The 20331-nt window shown below is 40.7% G+C and overlaps 1 protein-coding gene across 2 annotated transcripts in view; it reads right to left on the bottom strand.

The window, feature by feature from the left end:
• scamp2 (secretory carrier membrane protein 2) overlaps positions 1-20331 on the bottom strand; it is a 58019-nt gene that overhangs the window by 19976 nt on the left and 17712 nt on the right. Inside the window, exons 2-6 of one of the 2 annotated variants that reach the window (XM_059946633.1) lie at positions 16747-16827; positions 12878-12973; positions 7615-7746; positions 6367-6478; positions 4732-4860 (exon numbers count right to left, since the gene is read on the bottom strand). In XM_059946633.1, the coding sequence (XP_059802616.1) occupies positions 4732-4860; positions 6367-6478; positions 7615-7746; positions 12878-12973; positions 16747-16827 (550 nt within the window). The remainder of the gene's footprint in view (positions 1-4731; positions 4861-6366; positions 6479-7614; positions 7747-12877; positions 12974-16746; positions 16828-20331) is intronic. The other variant, XM_059946634.1, reaches the window with a different exon arrangement.

Raw genomic sequence — 20331 nt, 5'->3', positions numbered from 1 at the left:
ATCTGGGAGTTCCCTAACCCTTCTGAGACCTCCGTACCCCCTCACCTAAACCCTTCAGGCTCGGACATAACTGGGGATACCTTGGGCCCACTACCAAACTCCTCTCTCAACCTCTCACTCATGCCCCACACTGCACACAGCTAACCCTCCCGGCTACAGCTGACTCAATGGGAGAAGGGCCAAAGGTCTCTTCCTCAACCGAGGGAAAGTCAGCAAAAGGCAGCATGTACCACACATGCAGCACATTATCCATCGAATCTGTATTCTTCCTCATTTCTGCGATCGGTAGCTGCTGTTTGATCTTCTCCAAACCGAAACACGTGGCCTGCACTGCTCCTGCAGTCTCTTCAGCCTCCTGTTCAGTATTCACTGCACTTCTCTCCAGCTTTTTCTTCCTCATGACTTCTTCCAGATCAACTTCCAGGTTTTGCACTTCATTTGAACTGTCGATGGTCATCTTCAGGTTCCCTTCAAGCTTCTGCTTCTCTCTTCTGAGATTTGTCTGCAATTTCTTCACCTCCGCTAACTCCCCTCTCCAGGTTCTCAGTTTGCTATTGCCCTCAGTCAGACAACTTTCTTCATTCTCTCCAACTTGTAAGTCTTCCGAATGGTTCCAGATCACTTTCTCCAGTCTCTCCGTCTTCATTTCAAACTTGATTCTGTAGAGACAGTCACTCACGAGCTGCGACCTTTGCCAGCCCTGGCACGTGTCCAGAAAACACTAACTCTGTAATTCTCAGCCGCTCCTGCAACGACCTCACTTCATATTCTCCTGAGGCAAGTCCAAATACCAAGAGATCATCCACATACACCAAAACTCCAAATGCCTCCACATCCCCTATGGTCTTCCACCTGCCCCACAGGAAGGTTGCAAGGGCTCCAGATATGCCCTGTGGCATCTTTTCGGACCCGAAGACTCCTAGGGAATTTATAACAGCTGTCTTCTCCTTGTCGGCCCCACTCATCGGGATCTGGCAACATCCACTCCTCAGATCCAGCACCTTAAACCACATCGCACCACTCAGATAGGCCATCGCCTCTTCGGCCCTCAGGGCCATATTCTGGTCACTGACAGTGCGCCTCTTCAACACACTATAATCCACACACATGCTGCCTACGTCTTCCACAGCTATAGGGGCCAGTCGCCGCAACCTCTCTCTCTCTCTCCGAGGTGTCTTCAGCAGTCAACTCCCTTCCCTTGTGGTATTTTGCAGCGTCCACTAGAGAGTCTCACCCTCAGATACTTCCCCCAGGCCGTAGCACCACTGGCTCTTGTTTGAATTCGGTATCGGCCCAATGCTGCTACACACGTCCGCACAAGCAGCTCAAAACTCTGGGTGCATCGACAATGCCTCCAAACAGCGCTCACCTGCCTCCTCCGGGCAGGCCCCCAAGCGCACCAGCAGGATATTGGTTCTCTCTAGAACAGAAACGCTGCCCGTCTCAACAGTGTCCGGACACATCAGCAATAACGATTCATGAACCTCAGTCACCTCCACTTTTGCCTCCAAGAACTCCATTTTCACTGACCAACAACCGTCGTCTGGATAATCAATGGCACTGGTACCCCAAATCTCCAGTGCCCTCAATGTTGTCAAGGGTAAATGCTTCCAATAACGGTTATAAAACAAACTGTACAGCAACTTAACCAGCGCCCCGGTGCCGAGGATGGCTTTAACTTGACTTCCATCCATCCGTAACAACACCTGTGCACGTGGTCCCTCTAAGCCTTCAGGAATAGAGTCTGTTCCTTTCGGGAGTTCCTTGGTACATTGCTGGGAACGTGCTCCCCCAGAGACCCCAAGCCGTTCCCCCACTGGACCTCCTCTAAGTTTCCCGACACCTCTCGAATCAACGGAACAACTGATCCCCTTGACAGATCCCCTTGGCACCACAAGCAATTTATCTGCCCCCCTGGGCAAAAGGGATACCCTAAAAACTTTCCACCAATCTCCTGCCACAGATATGATAAGCCCCCCAGCTGCGGCATTTGACTTCCAGTCAAACCACACTCATTTTCTCACATTTTCCCAGAACTGGCAGCGGTCACTTCGAGGTAATTGCGCCCGACAGTTCTAACAACGTCACCAGCCCACCTACTCAAACGTTCACCCCGTCCCTGTCGCTTTTCCTTAGCCAAGCACCGCCACTCACCCAACAACTGAGGGGTCCGCTCCGCCCACGCCTCTGCCCCTTCAGGGCTGGACATTATTCCAACAACCGGGTGGAGCTCACCACTGCTGAAACATCCCAACCTGTCACTCCTCACTCTCCAAACAGTACGGACAACCCATGGTCCCACCACCATTTCATCAGCATTAGTCGGAACTCGAACAATGACCTCCAGGCTACCAACAGCAGCCACCCCACCAAACACACACGCAGCGACAACCAGCAACCGCACACCCACAAAGACACACCAGCTCTTTGCCGCAGATACAATTCAAAGAGGGCGATCACACAGCTTCCACAGAAATCAATCCCGGACGAGCACCTCACAATGTAACCCCCTGGGTCACCTCGCCTCAGCTCGTTCTTGTCTAGGGGGAGCAGCCTTCAGCCCCGCCAAACTGGGTAATCAGCTTGTGTGGATGCTGTGTGATGTCCCCGCCTCGCCCAAAAAACAGACAGTACACCATAAGCGATTAAATGAGTACAATTTATAGTTACTATAACTAAGTGATTAATAACGATACAGTATATATGAAGAGAAAAAATAAAGAAAAGGTGCCAAACTTATCAAAGTCCAAACCACTTCGTGCACAACCGTTGAAGCTCAATTACTGAAGTCTTCTGGCCACCATTCGATCCCCTCCGAATTCCTCGACTCGCAGCTCAGGACCTTCTGAGTGGTCAACCAAGCACATCTAGCTTCATCCTCCCTCCTCGGAGTACCTCCTGGCCCCGGACCCCCGCTTGGGGTCCGTTCCTCGCCCAGCTTACAGCATTGCATCCTCTCTCTCAACCCCCTCGCGCGGATCTGCCCAAAAGCCCGTCAACAACCGCTTACAGACTCAGAAGAAAGAACAACATTAATCCCCATTTGGTTTACAAAGGAATACAATTCTCGTTATCAGTAAATTTTAACACAAACAAGCTTCCAGCACTCTCTCACAAAGGAGCATTCCTGCTTTTAACAAAACAAAGAAGCCCTTTTGATTACATACACAGTAACAAAGAAAAAAGAAGAAACCCCCTTTACATACTCCTCTACATCACACACTAGCCTGAACTGGAAATATGCTATCAAGTCCTTTCTATTGCTGGTTTTAAATCTGGGAACATCCCAATGTGTGGCACTGAGGAGCACCTTTAACAGAAAGGCCGTTCAAGATGGCGCTTTATCGTGCCTTGCCAGTGAGGCTCAGATCCCAGAAAAACAAATACGAAAAAAAAAGTGTAGTTATCCATCCTGGACATCTCAAGTAATTACAATAGAATTAAAATGCTTCCTACACAAGGATTTTCTAATATGTTACATTATCATCGATGTTTGAACAGTATACATTAAAAAGATGCAATCTTGCTCATACTAAAGAGATTATCCTCACCACTTTTACCTTTCTAACCACTGATATACTTGTCACCATATTTTAATTCACACAAAAAAAAATCACACCTAGAATAGTGGTCAAAGGTTGCCAGAGAATCAGACCCACTCCAAATAAAATGATTACTGTTTGCATTGCTGAAGATGATTTTATTGTTGCTCAGCTATGATATCTTCCGTTAGAAATGGTGCCAATTAACTCTCAATTCTCCAGATATTCAATAATTCCATCTCATTTTATGGCTTTGGCAAGTTCAAAGTAAATTTATTATCAAATTACATATATGTCACCATATACGACCCCGAGATTCATTTTCTTGCAGGCATTCACAGTAAACGCAATAGACTGCACCCAACAGGACAAACAAAGAAAGTGAGAAAGAAAAATAGAGATTAATAAATAAATAAGCAATATTTATGACAACTTATGGACATTCAAAACAAAATGCAGTATACTTGTCTCTGACAAATGCAAGATTAAAATTAAGCCAAAAAACACACTTGGTCATTCTGAAAGTTTAATAATTGGGCAGATCTTTCAGCATCACTCCCCATTTCTGATGAAGAATGCAAACTTTGTTCTGATTTCAGATTTGCATCTGCGCTTTCCAGTTCATTTAAATAAAACTGAAAGCAAAGCAACCTCAGTGACTGAAACAACAAAATGCCCTGACTAGCACTGTGACTTAAAACATCATGTCGATGTGAAGATCAGCCAGGACGCGCCCTGTTCTCATTGCTACCATCAAGGAGGAGCCTGAAGGATCAGGAATAGCTTCTTCCCCTCTGTCATCTGATTTCTGAATGGACATTAAAGCCATGTACACTACTTCACTGTTTTTTTTAAAGTTTTACGTTTCTATAATTCAGCTAATTTCTCTATCATTACATATTGCATTGTACTGTTGTTCCTAAAGACAACAATTTTCACAACATATGCCAGTGATATTAAACCTGATTCTGAAGACAGATGAGGAGTACATTTTTTAATTCTGACGTTTACAATACATAACTAAATTTCAAACAGTTCTCTAATTTCTCTGATCACTTGAGGTTGAATCATCAATACTGTAGACAGATCAGAAATGCAATCTAGGAGCTTCATCACCTGTACAGTCCAGCAGCATTTTTAACCATAGTATTTGTTTTTAAACTTAAGATAGCAAAATCTATAAACTTACACATCCACAAGTAGTACAACATTTTTACTGTCCTCTGGAAGCCTGATGGAATCTCTGCTGCGAAGTCCTGGTAGAAACATGGTTTAACGGGACAGAATGAAGGTAAAGGGGGCCAATTATTTCTTTTTGCTGTAGAAAAGAATGAAGAAATTAGGAGAAAAAGGCTAACAGGCCCTGTTTAAAAGGGAAGCCTTGAAAACAAAAACTCAAGTTTCTAGAGTTAGCAAAATTTAAGCTTTCGGCAATAGATCTAAATGAACTGTGATTGTTAATTCAGCCTAGGACCAGAACGATCTCACATCACATTACTCTGGTCTAACATCTGGACACACAATCCTTATATTTAATGTCATGAAGGAATAATTTCTCAAAACAGGTCAAAACAAAGGCAGGTTAATTGTGATCATTTTTTGAAGCAATTGTTCCATCTATGCTAGCTAGAAGGTAATAGGCGAAGCCAGGTGGGTGGGAAAGGTCAAGGTCTGAAGGAGGAGGAATTTGATAGAGAGAGAGAGAGTGGACCATAGGAGAAAAGGAAGGAAGAGAAGACCAGGAAGTGGGGGTAGTGATAGGCAGCTGAGAAGAGGCAAAAGATCAGGGGAGGAGGAATTTTTTTTTGAATTGGTAGGAGAAATTAATATTCATGCCATCAGGTTGGAGGCTACCCAGAAGGAATATAATGTGTTGCTCCTCCACCCTGGGTCGGGTTGGGTCTTGTCTTGGCAGACGTTATTATAGACTTCATTAGTTATAGTGGACTAGTCAAAAATTCCATACATTAAGTTACAACAATTGTGCTATAATATTACAGCTTATTGTGCAGTTTATAGGTGGTTATACAGTAAACAGGTGGAAATTGACAATTCAAATGGTTAGTTTTTTTGTCCTTTTCTAAGTGTTAACACTATTTCATCAAATATCAATATTTATTCTATCCATATTTCATGTTTGCAACAAGTTTCAAAGCATGACTGAGTCTTGATCAAGAAATAGTCAACTGATTTTCACCCTAACAGCAAAAAAGCCAAGGCATGGTCTGCAAACCTCTGAGTCTGCTGGAGTAGCTAACAGCCCACTGTCTGCATGGCCAAGTCTGAATCCAACTGAGGAGACTGAGGAAGACGGACTGTCTTAGGGTTAGAGGACTGTGTATGCATATGGGCAGGAAGGAGGAATGCCGCCTGTTTTGCTGCTTGTTGTATTCTGTGTTTTTCCACTGAGCACTGTGGGCATGCCACATTGGCACCAGGATGTGTGGAGACACTCGCAGGTTGCTCCTAGAATACCCTTAGTTGCGTTGACACCCAACACAAATGACCCTGTACGTTTCCATGAACGTGCGATAAATAAATTGAATCTTTGGCAAAGTTAGAAGGGAAGGCTGGAGCAAGCCTTTGAAAAAGACTGAAGGGTGCAGATGAAGCTTTGCTGAAATAATTTGAGTCTCAGGAAAAACAGAAGGTGGTTTGAGCACAGTCAAAGCAAGGGAGAAAATGGCAATAAAAGATGAGAGTAGGAGCAGATGACTGGAGTATGACTGAAGAAAGATCATGAACATATCGACTGAGGAGCTGGAGAATTATGAAGCTAATACACAGAGGGATAGAGGTGATCACGGGATTAGGAACTTCTTACCATTATAACCTTCATTTTTCAGTTCTTGTTCCTTGCGGTCTAATTCAGCAGCTTTTCTTTCTAACTCCTCCTGCTGTCGAAGCAGCACCGTCTGCGCAGCCGAGGCATTGGCCTGCATTATTCAATTACAAAATGTCAGAAATGGCAATGATCAACATCGTGCAGGAAAGCAAAACTTGCATTTCTCATCTTTCAAAACCCCTAAGACACTTACAAGTGGCAGAGATTGGGGAATTATTTTTAGGAAACCTTGTTCATCTCACATTTATAATTTCAATGCAATACTTTACTAATTTTCTTTCAAACAATTTTTAATCTCTATTAATGAACAATGAGTGAACAATGAATCTTGTGGGTGGTGAGGAAAGATTGTATGACAAGGGTAAACATTACCTTTTAAAAACTTGGAACTCAAAATTCAAATCTAAAATCCATTCAAAGTAAATTTATTATTAATTTTTAAAGTGCATCTCCTTTCTAGCAAATGCCCTACACAAAATAAATGTTTTAACAATTTAATCTAATTGTTGACTGACATAGAAAAATGCCAATAGCAAGCCAGCAATGATACCAATTAAAAAAAATCAAACTGGTGCATGAGGGATTGTATTATGCAAGTGGACCTTTACTTAGTATGTCAGAATGCAAGACCTGTATTAGATAAAAGCATATGGTGAATGAGGGAGTTTTTGTTGCTGATGTGGCATCAGTCACAACCAGCAACACAGCCAATAGGTGAGGCTTTTCCCAGAATAAACGGTGCACATTTTTAGGTGCATATTGTTGATAGCTATGAACTCCAGATGACAAACTGTCCCCATCTGTACAAAAAAATCAAATCACACTGTCAAATATTGACATCCCAAAAATGATACAGTATGCACAAGGGATTGGTTGGAGGGGAGGTGGGGTGGGGGGGAAAGAGAAGCAACACGATGAATGCAATTCCAAACAGCATGATGGGGTAGTATCTTAGTACTTCTCCACCATCAGCTTGAATAGTCACTTATTCAATTAGGCAAGTACAGCCCTGACCAATGAACAAATTGGCTTATCTCAGTTTGAGATGTCAGTGTTTAAGGAACATCATAATACCAAGATAGAAAATTTTCCCAAACCAAAATAACATAATTGATAAAGTACAAAAAGCATGGCTATCTGTAACTCAAGATGTATTCTTACATTTAACACATCTGCTTTGTTCAATATACTGCTAGAATGCCTACCTTACTCTATTTTTCTTCTCACCTTGTCCTTATACTCGAAAGGAAATCCCCCTAATAACCTGTAGGTCTCTGAGCACTTGTCATTGTTAATTGGAGTAGACAATGGATTGGATAAGGTAGTCAGAAACTTCCTGGCCTGATGTAACAGTAGTATCTGCAACACAAGCTAAACAGTCTATCTCCATGATCTTCAACTGATGTAAGGGCCAGTCTCAAAAGTTCTCACCACTATTTGGAGGGTGCAGATAATTGATATAATCATTCTAAGCACACCAACACCCCAAATTGCAAACGGAAACATTTACAGTACTGCACAAGTCTTGGGTGTGTCAGCATTGGAGATGTAAAAAAAAGAGAGCAACACTTGGCTGTATCATTAAATACATGTGAAGCAGGATGGAACTTTTGAGACTGACTTTTACTATAAGAAAGTCACAGCACTGGTACTAAATTAAAAACAGCTGCAATTCTTTACAAAATACTATGTAGAATAATTCTGATTGCAATTATTACAATTGAAGATAAATATTTCAGATATAGTAATATCAAATTTATTGCTTCAAAGGTCTATTTTGTAATTGATTTTTTTTTAAACTTAGATTAGCAGCTCATAATCTAAGAGAGAGAAGCAGTAGGGAGTGTGTTTATCCCATTATTCAACTCATTCTTTCACCTTTGCACTTTCCCGCATGAACCCGACAATTCTCTTACCGTCTTAAGGGCCTGATTGAATTTTTTGAGGATGTGACTAAACACATCGATGAAGGAAGAGCAGCAGATGTAGTGTATATGGATTTCAGCAAGGCATTTGATAAGGTACCCCATGCAAGACTTATTGAGAAAGTAAGGAGGCATGGAATCCCAGGGAACATTGCTTTGTGGATCTAGAACTGGCTTGCACACAGAAGGCAAAGAGTGGTTGTAGACAGGTCATACTCTGCATGGAGGTCGGTGACCAGTGATGTGCCTCAGGGATCTGTTCTGGGACCCTTACTCGTCGTGATTTTTATAAATGACCTGAATGAGGAAGTGGAGGGATGGTTTAGCAAGTTTGGTGGATGACAATAAAGGTTGGAGGTGCTGTGGATAGTGTGGAGGGCTATCAGAGGTTACAGCAGGACATTGATAGAATGCAAAACTGGGCTGAGAAGTGGCAGGTGGAGTTCAACCCAGATAAGTGTGAGATGGTTCACTTTGGTAGGTCAAATATGATGGCAGTAAAACTCTTGGCAGTGTGGAGGATCAGAGGGACTTGGGGTACAAGTCCATAGGACGCTCAAAGCAGCTGCGCAGGTTGTCTCTGTGGTTAAGAAGACATACAGTGTACTGGCCTTCATCAATCATGGGATTGAATTTAGGAATTGAGGGGTAATGTTGCAGCTATATAGGACCCTGGTCAGACTCCACTTGGGAGTACTGTGTTCAGTTCTGGTTGTCTCCTTACAGGAAGGATGTGGAAACCATAGAAAGGGTGCAGAGGAGATTTACAAGGATGTTGCCTGGTTTGGGGAGCATGCCATAGTGAATTTGGCCTTTTCTCCTTGGAGCAATGGAAGATGAGAAATGACCTGATAGAGGTGCACAAGATGATGAGAGGCATTGATCGTGTGGATAGTCTGAGGCTTCTTCCTAGGGCTGAAATGGTTGCCACAAGAGGACACAGGTTTAAGGTGCTGGAGAGTAGGTACAGAGGAGATATCAGGGGTAAGTTTTTTACTTAGAAAGTGGAGAGTGTGTGCTGCCGGCAACAGTGGTGGAGGCAGAAACGATAGGGTCTTTTAAGAGACTTTTGGATAAGTACGTGGAACTTAGAAAAATAGAGGGCTATGGGTAAGCCTAGTAATTTCTAAGGTTGGGACATGTTCGGCACAACATTGTGGGCCAAAGGGCCTGTATGGTGCTGTAGGTTTTCTATGTTTCTATGTTTAAAAATCCACTTATTTCCATTTTGAATATAATCAGTGACTTAGTAAATATGTTCAGTTCTCTTGGGTAAAAAAAAATTCTAAATATTTACTACCATCTGGGTGAAAAAAAATTATCTCAGTGCTGGATGGCAGACCCCCACTGTTGTGAATGACCTCAGGTTAAAGATATCTCAGCAAAACATTAACTCTGCATCCCCATACAAGTTACCTCTTATATTTTTAAAATAAAGAGTGCATAGACTTAATTTGCATAATCTGTTAGGACAAGAACCACAAATCAGGAATTAATCTGGTGAATTTCTGCTATCAAGAACTACTTGCATGTTACCTTACAGAGATGTATAGAGAACATCCAGGTCTCCCTGAACACCCACATTTTAAATCAATTTTCTATTTTTCTATCAAAATTAGGTTGACCTAATTTTTCCACATAATATGCCATCTGACAAGTCCTTCCCCTTTCACTTAGCCTACTGATATCACCCTGAAGTCTACCTTAAACTTGGACATGTTTACAATCACCCTCATCATTGTTACAAACTGCAAACAGCTAAACCCCAGTATTTGCCTCAGCAGCACCCACTATTCAGATATCTATCTTTCCCAACCAAAAATGACTTGTTGAAACAATGATCAACTCAGACCAGTATGTTACTTCCAATCACACATACTTAAGCTTACCCTGGTACCATGATTTGGGATGGACATGGAATGAAAGGCTTCCTTCTGTGCAATCATTCCATTTTCTGATCACAGACTTTCTGAAAATTTAAGTAAATCACATCCACATCTGCTAGCTACAAACTCAAAACTCCAAGGATTTCCCTCTGCCCAATCCTATTATCTTCTAAATGCCATGCTACCACTTTCTAAATAGCAAGTTTCAGACATTCCCTACTAATGAAGCAAAGCTAATAATAGCTCATTTTCTCAATGCTGGTGCTGGTTAGTTGCCTGAGAAAATGAATTAATAGATAATGCATCGGATTCTCTTTGATCAGAATGCCATCAAGAATGGGTACACAAGAATAAATAGTAATAAAGGATTTGCTTATTAATACAGTTGTGGGAGGTCAGCAAGTTAACGGGTGCTCGTAGAAATTCCCAGAACACAAAAACTAAGTAATTTTGAGCCAGGACAACCTGTAATGTTAACTGTTTTTCTATCTGATTCCACAGATGCTGTGATTTGCTGAGTATTTCCAGCACCTTTTGTTTTACTTCAGATTTCAAGTGTCTGCAGTTTTTTGATCTTCGACACACTTCAACCATTTCTTTGCATTATGTGACATTTATTTTTCTGAAATCTTTGCTGCATAGAGTAAACATCTAAGAACTCTTCACTTTCATTTACAGACAAAATATAACAACATATGTGAATGAGCTTTTTTGGTTTTTGGTCATTTTATAAACCAGAGAAAAATGGTACTGAAATTTCAACTACCTCTTAAATTGGCACATTTGGAGCCCAGTATACCATACTGCTATAAATACAATAGGAAATGAAAGTAGAATCTGAACAGTTCCATATTTGCAAGATTTATACAAATTTATTTTTATAATTAAAGCCCAAGTTATCATTGTAAGGAGGATTGTCATCTAAGGAACTGGACATGCAATTCAAAAAGGCAATTAATATTATGCACCATGGAGTAGTGAGCTGGTTGGATTGATCTGCTGAAGAGTATTCAAGGACAGACCATTTTTCTACTCATGAGACTTTCCATTGTAAGAAGTCAGTGGCACAGTCGTGCTTACTCAGAAGGGTTGTCAAATTTTGGCATTTTCCAATTTCAATGGACTACAGATGTTCGGATGAATATATTTGAAAGACCTTGGACACTTGATTTCCCTAATTAAACTATGTTGGGATTGGGTGAGAAAGACAGGACCAACCTTACTGAATGGTATATCATAAAGTTCCATGCAAAATTTGCCCATTTCTTTTGAAAACAATGCCCAACTATTCTCTCATATCTGGGGAGAGATACAAGATGGGATCAAGTCAAGTCACTTTTTATTGTCATTTCGACCATAACTGCTGGTACAGTACACAGTAAAAATGAGACAACGCTTTTCAGGACCATGGTGCTACATGAAACAGTGCAAAAACTACAGTGAACTACGTAAAAAACACAGAAAAAAACTACACTAGACTACAGACCTACCCAGGACTGCATAAAGTGCACAAAACAGTGCAGGCATTACAATAAATAATAACAATAGGAACAGTAGAGGGTAGTAAGTTGGTGTTAGTCCAGGCTCTGGGTATTGAGGAGTCTGATGACTTGGGGGAAGAAACTTTTACATCGTGAAGCCAAAACACCTATTGCTCGAAGTTGAGCAGAGGAGACAAATGGATCTCAAAATAACAGCATGAAAATGCATGTCAGACTTAGACATCCACATTATTTATGGCTATTTAACTTGCAAAAATAAATCTGCATTTATATACAATCTTACCAAATCAAGAACACTACAGTTAATTTAAGTGGACATGTTACACAAACTAACTCCACAATAAGTAGATGTATCTGTCTCTAGAAAAATATAGAGCAAATAAATACTAAAAGTATGGCAAGAAAGGAATGGAACTGTCTTTCACATTCCATTCATAAAAGAGTTTGTGCTCTATTTGTGATGTGCTGTTATTATTGTAAAATAATACAAATGGTTGCTAATCTGTGTAACACCGAAACTATTTCCTTCTATATCAAATCAGAGATAAATATTAGTTTAGATATCATGGAAAACTCTCCTGGGCTTTTATGAAATGGTGCCACAGGACTTTTTTGCATCCATTCTAGAGAGCAGGCAAGTCTCCTTTCAATGCCTCTTGTATGACACCTCTGCAAATGCCTCAACACTGTATGAGCAGTCTGTGTATTTGTGTTCATTCTCCCAACTAGGACTTGAACCAGAACACAGAGGAGAAAATTCCCCACAGATTTACAGCTTATCCAGGAATGAAAGAAAATGATTATATTTCAGATTCATCCCCCCTTCAAACAATGCCATGGTTTTTAAAAAAAAATGTGTCTTGGAAAATATCCTGTTTAAGATAACAGAAATCACAGCAGAAGGCTAATGGGGCCTCTGTGCAATGGTTTACGAAGGGAACATTCCAGATCCCCACTTGGTGGAAGATAGCCTTGTTGACATTGTAGCACTTCCCAATACAGCATTACACTGCCCACCTCAGATTACGTGTACATCTGTGGTGTCGATTGAACCAATAAATTAAAACAAATTTTCTGATTCACAGATAAGAAAACCACTGTTAAGTTAGCTTATATTAATGTTTTGCTTTCTTTTGCGCTAAATGTACACTGGGCTCTCATAATTATTTTAATATACCTGAGGAGTAGGCTCCACTGTAGGCTGTAAGATTGCTGGTTGAGAAGGAGTAGTTTTTGGCCCAGCTGGTTCTTTGGTATCTGATGCAACAGGGGTCTGGAGGACAAAACACATTTGGAACACATTAAAGTATTAATTCTGAATTAAGTATCATAGATCCCTTCTACACATTGAGAAACAAATCTGTATTAATGGATATTTGTGATTGTAGAAAATGTCTAATATAAGAAAACTAATGTTGCGTATCAGACCTCATCTTGCACATAAACACTTCAAAAACTGTTAAGAACTGACAATTTCTACTTTTGATGTCTCTCATTCCTTTATGGGTTCTGCTGAAGATCATGACCTGGAGTTACACTCAGACTTCGGTTTGGCTCTTTGCAGTGGTGTGATTTGCTCACAACCAGCCGCTTTTCAAAATCCTAAGGATGCAGCCTGAAAGCTGCGCGTGCCTTCGGAGTTCTAAGGTTTGTGAATGGAGTTCTAAGGTTTGTGAATGGGCTGATTCTATGTTGGTGCCACCAAATGAAGCTTGTGGGAGTAAAAGGAACATTGGGAACAGTGGATCAGTTGCCAAGGGCTCTGTGTTCAGTGAATCATGTACTCGCTCTCTCTCATTAGAGTTTGCTGCCAATTCTCCAGTCAGAAAACACGGGGATAAAAGTGGCATGACTGACTTTTACCCCTGTAAATCAGCGAATTGTTTTGCTATGTCTCTCCTCTTGCTGTGAAAGGGGGGGGGGGGGGAGACACCTTTTCCCCTTTATTAGGGAGAGAGAGCGAGCTTGTGGTATGTCATATTTTCGGGCAATTTTTGTTACACTGCAGATCATAGTCTTTATTGGGGGCTTTGCTGTTTTATGCTTGGCGGGTGGAAGGTGCTGTTGCTTTTTTTTGTTAAAGTTAGTGGGGGTGGAGGAGGATCATTGTTTTGCTGCTGCTTGTGCATGGGGGGAGTAGGGGAGCTTTGAGGTTCTAACATTTTAACTATCACTCATTATTCGGGGTATTCTTCGGTTTTTGTGGATGTTTGCAAAGAACAAGAATTTCAGGATGTATACTGCATACATTCTCTGATATTAAGTGGAACTATTGAAGCCAATCTATGTAGGCAAAGGCCAACTACAAGTTGAACAACCAACTGCTGTATGCCTCATTGGGACGGGAAGGCCAAGAATTCAGACCAAGACATCATGTGTATACTTTTATTTAGATGCTGCAAAGATACATGATACCCATCAGAACCAGTGAAATAAAATGAATCTTCCTCTGCCTTATTCAACTGTATACCACACTGAAAGTTTAGAATTCAAAATTTACTGTATAACTGCCCATAAACTGCAAAATAAGCTGTAATATTACAGCACAATTGTTGTAATTTAACATATAGAATTTTTGACTAGTTCACTATAACTAATGTAGTCTATTATCACATGTGCCAATATGAGACCCGCTCCCACCCCAGGGTGAAGAAGCAACACATTATATTCCATCTGGGTAGCCTCCAACCTGACGGCATGAATATTAATTTCTCCTACCAGTTAAAAAAAATCCATCCTCCCCTATACTCCACTCTGATCTTTTACCTCTTCTCACCTGCCTATCACTAGCCCCACTTCCTGGTCTTCTCTTCCTTCCTTTTCTCCTATAGTCCACTCTCCCTCTCTAACAGATTCCTTCTTCTCCAGTCCTTGACCTTTCCCACCTGCTCCACCTATCACCTTCTAGCTAGCCTCCTTCCCCTTACCCCACTTTTTTATTCAGACGTCTTCCTCCTTTCTTCTCAGTTCTGAAGAAGGGTCTCGACCAGAAACATTGTTTATTAATTTCCATAGATGCTGCCTGACCTGCTGAGTTCCTTCAGCTTTTTGGGTGTATAACTAATGAAGTCTTATTTTGCCTACTTGCATATCCTATGTTTAGCAATTATCTGACGTATTGAAGACGACTATTTTCTGAAATGTAATTTATCAAGGATTTAACATATTAAGCACTGAACAGAATAAATTGGTTTCTGAATATCTTATCTAAAAATTGTTAATTTAGGTCAGAATTATTCCATCACAGCCCAACTGGGTTATTTTATTTTTATCTCAGCAAAATTTAGCTTTGAGAGATATGGTGTGACAATAGACAGTAAGTGCAGGAGTAGGCCATTCGGCCCTTCTAGCCAGCACCGCCATTCACTGTGATCATGGCTGATCATACACAATCAGTACCCCGTTCCTGCCCTCTCCCCATATCCCTTGACCCTGCTATCTATAAGAGCTCTACCTAACTCTCTCTTGAAAACATCCAGAGACTTGGCCTCCACTGCCTTCTGGGGCAGAGCATTCCACATATCCACCACTCTCTGGGTGAAAAAGTTTTTCCACATCTCTGTTCTAAATGGTCTACCCCTTATTCTTAAACTGTGGCCTCTAGTTCTGGACTCACCCATCAGCGGGAACATGCTTCCTACCTCCAGTGTGTCCAATCCCTTAATAATCTTAAATGTTTTAATCAGAATCCCTCACATCCTTCTAAAGGATGTGGATTCAACAAAAAAGGTAATGTACATTGGAGATTGGTGTGCAGAGGATGGTTAACATCTTCCTAATAGATTAGGAGCAGAAAATTAGGAAGGAGAAAAAGTGAATGCATTATGCTAGCTGATGCAATTCTAGGAGAGCATGGGGATCACACACCTTTTTCAGTGCCTGAGGAATCTCTTCCAGTTATTAAATACTCCATCATCAGCAGCCGTCGATCCCAGGGGATCATGGGTTTGCTCCTCTGGTCGACTGTGTCCTCTCCAGGACACAAGTCTGGGTGGAAAGATTTGAAGAACTGGCTGTTGCCCATGCAGCGGGATCCCCCTCTCCATGTTACTGATGTAGTCCAAGGGAAGGGCAAGCATCGATACAGCTTGGCATCAGTGTCATCGCAGAGGTTGTCAGAGTGAAGTTGTAAACAACATCAAACTGCCTTAGAGACTGTGGCTCCAGATTTCTTCTCGGGGTTTACTCCTGAAGCCTTTCCCATGGGTGGGTATGGCCACAAGGCAGCAAAGGTTTAAAATCAGAGTTTTCCTTCTCCAAGGGAAACTACCAGCTATCAAAATTACTTCATAATGAGCTGAATGACATTGGCTACTATGGTGAATTTTATTCTTCTTTCTGATTAGAGCCTTCATAAGATCAACAGATCCCCTCATTCAAATCGGCGCTCTGCTTGTGGAGTTGGTTAATGATTTTTAAGAAATCATTTATTTTAATCAGTTTTGAGATGTTAACAAGTTTTTAATAGTATAAATTAGGTATCAACATCCTGAACCTTTCTGACACAGAACCTTTATTGCCTCCTGTCAAAATCTACTTGCTGTGGTGGTCTTCCAGGACCTAGAGTCCCAGTGATAGTCCATGTATACATGGGAAGAATGTGGGGGTACGATCCAGCATAATTTTGTCCCTTCTTTTGTTTAGTAACATGAACAAGTATCAAAGTCTGACAATTTACATACCAACATTTTTTGAGGGATTTCCAGTATCTCCAGTTTTGAGGGATTTCCAGTTGGTGCACAGTGTTTAACCAACAAATTACCACAATATCCTGACTTGTGTTCAATGTCACTCCTACCCACAATTAATCATTACCCAAACATACATCCACCCTGATGAGCAAACACTGCAACATAAAATGATCTCTTCCTCAACTAAAATTGAGAACTCAAGTGTTGCAGTGAGAAATACTTATGCATAGATACAAATGGAGCAAACCTGCAGGTGGAAACTTATACAACCCCAGAACTAGAAATAAAGACCAATGTTAATGTTCACTCTATAGACTCAAAGGAAGAATGAGTTACCAATAATGTCAAAACTTACCAGCCTGCTATTCTCAGTGAATGGATTAAAATCATCAATACCTTGCTGATTTGCATTCGTCAGCTGAGTTACTGAAGGGTCCTGAGAAAACAAAAAGACAAAGTTCTATCAATTAAAACAAGGGTTCAATCTTCTTCAAAGTTCTAAGTAAATTTATTACCTAAGTACATAAGCTACCATCCTGAGATACATTTTCTTGTGGGCATTCACAGTAAATACAAAGAAACACAACAGAATGGAGGAAAAACTGCAAAGATGGACAAATAACCAAGATGCAAAAGACAACAAATTGTGCAAATACAAAAAAAGGCAATAAATATCGAGAACAAAACTGATCACAATAGATCCCTACTCAATTACTTTTCTACTCAATTGTCAATCTCTTCCTCTTTCCTACCATTTAAAAAGAAATTCTTGTGGACCCTCTCACCAAACAAACAATAAAACAAAATATTGAATAAAATAACGGGATGACAAGCTGTTTATTTCAGTCCACACAATTAGCCCAACATTTTGTAAAAGACAGGCTCTGTAACTAAACTGATCCTTGACAGCTTGTGAGCCTTGGAGACAAAAAGGATGAATTAATATAGAGTAATGTGACCAAGGCCTTGAATGGTTACTTGGTGCTGGTCTTAATGGTGGAGGTCATATCTAACAGGCTAAAGAGAGACGTTATGATGTGATGGGAGATGAGGACCTCTATACAATTATTGTCACAGAAGAGGTAGTGACGAGCAAACTAGTGGGCCTAAAGGTAGACACATCCTCTGATCCTGATGTGATATATCCCAGAGTGCTGAAAGTTATGGTAGATTCACTTGTGATAATTTACCAAAATTCTCTAAACAGTGAGTATGCCCTGGTGGGTTGGAAGATGGCAAAAGGTTTGCCACTGTTTAAAAAAAAAGGATGAAGGTCAAAGGCAGGTAACTATAGGTCAACTTATTGCCTGTAATCAGGGGAATAGAGAGAGCTAGTGTGGATTGAGACTGCTCTGAGAACTGGTTTAACCATGATAGGAACAGAAACCCATGTTGGAAGGAAGTATCTCCATCTGCAAACTGGAGATGGTAGGCATAGTAACAGGCAATTATTTAAGTCAGACTTATCATATGAAATTATAATTTCTTCCAGTTTTGAAAACTGCTGCAGGTTACAAGCTTTACTCAAATAAAAGCATTTTAAATTTCTCATTGTGTTGGGGGTAGAATTCCAGACTTGATTAGAAGTATTATCCTGAATAGCCAATTCAAGTACAAGTTGTTTGTTTTTTTCATATAAATCTGAAGATGTGAACAAAAACTCTTCCAAATGTCCTCCACACTGACATTCAGCACAGGCACACCGCAAGGAAATGTGCTTTTCTACCTGCTCTACTCTCTCTGTACTCATGACTGCACGGCTAGACACACGCAAATGGCATCTATAAATTCATAGAATCTTGCATGGCGACAAAGGAGTGCACAGGAGCAAGACAGATCGGCTGGTTGAGTAGTGTCGCAACAACAACCTTGCACAATGTCACCAAGACCAAGGAAACGATTGCGGACTTCAAGGAGGAGAAGTCGGGAGAAAATGCACCGATCCTCATTGAGGGATCAGCAGCAGGGGATCCTACTCTCGCATTTTGATGCAATCACAAAGGCATCACTTCATTTAGGAGCTTTGATTTGTTATCAAGTACAGATGTTGGCTAATAATATGTTTTACTATATGATAAGGATTTTTTTTCCTTTTTCTTTCTTTACCAAACAGCATTTCTTGGTAGTGGATTTAGATTTTTTTGTACAATAATAAAATTATTACTTTTCAATATTACAATTCAATTTAATTTACATGAATATAGGGTAATGAAACTATAAGTGTGATTTACACTTATTGTAATTGATATATGATATACATCCTCCTGTACTCTGTATTCTTTTTTGTAAGAAATCAATAAAAATATTGAAAAAGAAAAAAAGGAGCTTGAGGAAATTTGTTACATCAAAGACTCTTACTGTACAAAATTCTATAGATACATGAAGCAGAACATTCTGACGGGTTGCTTCATCACCTAGTAATGAGGCTCCAAAACACAGGATTAAAAGAGGATGAAGAAAGTTGTTGACTCAGCCAGCTTTTTCATGGGAACAGCATGGGCATCTTCAAACCTGAGTGCCTCAAGAAGGTAGGCGGAATCCATAACTAGTGTTACGTATGTGCCACAACTCTGAGGGGCCGAAGGGTACAAAGCAGCCCCCTCCTTTTTGAGAAACGCAAGATCGCTATTAATTCAGGTCTGGGACCCAGGAAATGAGAGAGAGACACGCAGAATCCTCAAGGTTTGGAATGTATCCTGGGCCTCCGAAAGACAAAGCCACGGATAATGGCCATTGTCTCTTGGAGACGGAATTATGTATTGAGTACTGTACTATTCATTGAAGCCCTCAAGAGATGACAGAGTGGGCTGGTTGAGGGATTGCATCATCCCAACCTGATTGACATCTGAGACCCCGTGAGTAAGGATAAAAGAGGGTCTGGGGAACAACCCCTTTAGACGCACCAGGAGAAACGCTAGAAATCCCGAGACAGCGTTTAATAGCGACAGCCGGTGGTGACTCGTGTGTGTGTCCATCCTTGCCCGGATGACGAGTTTTCCATGGAACGGCTTAGCTAAAGGACCGACTACAAAAACGGAACTCTCGAAGGATCGACATCATAAAAAGGAAAAGCTGGCAAGTTTTAAAAATCTGTCTCTTGACTCCAACCAAAGGCTGCAGCCCAAATGAACTAAGTGACTTTGATATTTCCATTGGACAATACATTATCCCCTAGACAATGATAGAGCTATTTCTTATTGATTATTATTATACCCGCACTTTTAGAGTTAGTATTGATGACGTATATTATCTGTATGTTTGCATTGATATTATTTTTGTGTATTTTTACCAATAAATACTGTTTAAAAACAGTACCATCAGACTTCAACGGACCTCTCTATCTTTGCTGGTAAGTGACCCAGTTACGGGGTTCGTAACACTAGGGACTTTCACTAGCCCAGATGTGGCCTCTTCTCATCATTACCGCAAGGGAAGATGTACAGGAGCTTTTAGGAACAGCTTCTTTCCCTCTGCCATCAGATTTCTGAACAGTTCATGAACCATGCTTTGCTATCCCTCTCTAGCATTATTTACTTCTATTGTAACATTCATTTCGTTTTGTCTTGCACTGTATTGCTGCCACAAAGCAACTGATTTTATTACATGTCAGTGATAATAAACCAGATTTTAAAAATACTGATCCAATTTAAGTTTCATTATCCCACACCTATCAATTGTATATATCAAGCACCAAATACAGCCTAACTGGTAATCCAAGTCACAAACTGCAGTAACAGTTGACACTGTTGGCACTGAAAGCCATGAAGTAAAATTAAATATTTACAACAAATTCTGTAGAAGGAGTCCTGTCTCAGATTGAAGAAGTTCAAAGAAAAAATCAAGAAGTGCTCAAGATTACAGCTTAATTCCAATCACTGGTAATTTTAAGTATTAACCTAATTGTATTTGATAAAAAGATGAACAAGCAACCTTTCAATTC

This window comes from Hypanus sabinus, chromosome 21 (genome assembly GCF_030144855.1).
Source record: "Hypanus sabinus isolate sHypSab1 chromosome 21, sHypSab1.hap1, whole genome shotgun sequence".
Taxonomy (NCBI): Eukaryota; Metazoa; Chordata; class Chondrichthyes; order Myliobatiformes; family Dasyatidae; genus Hypanus; species Hypanus sabinus.
The sequence above is the reverse complement of the archived record's forward strand: the minus strand, read 5'-3'. Positions and strand labels throughout refer to the sequence as shown.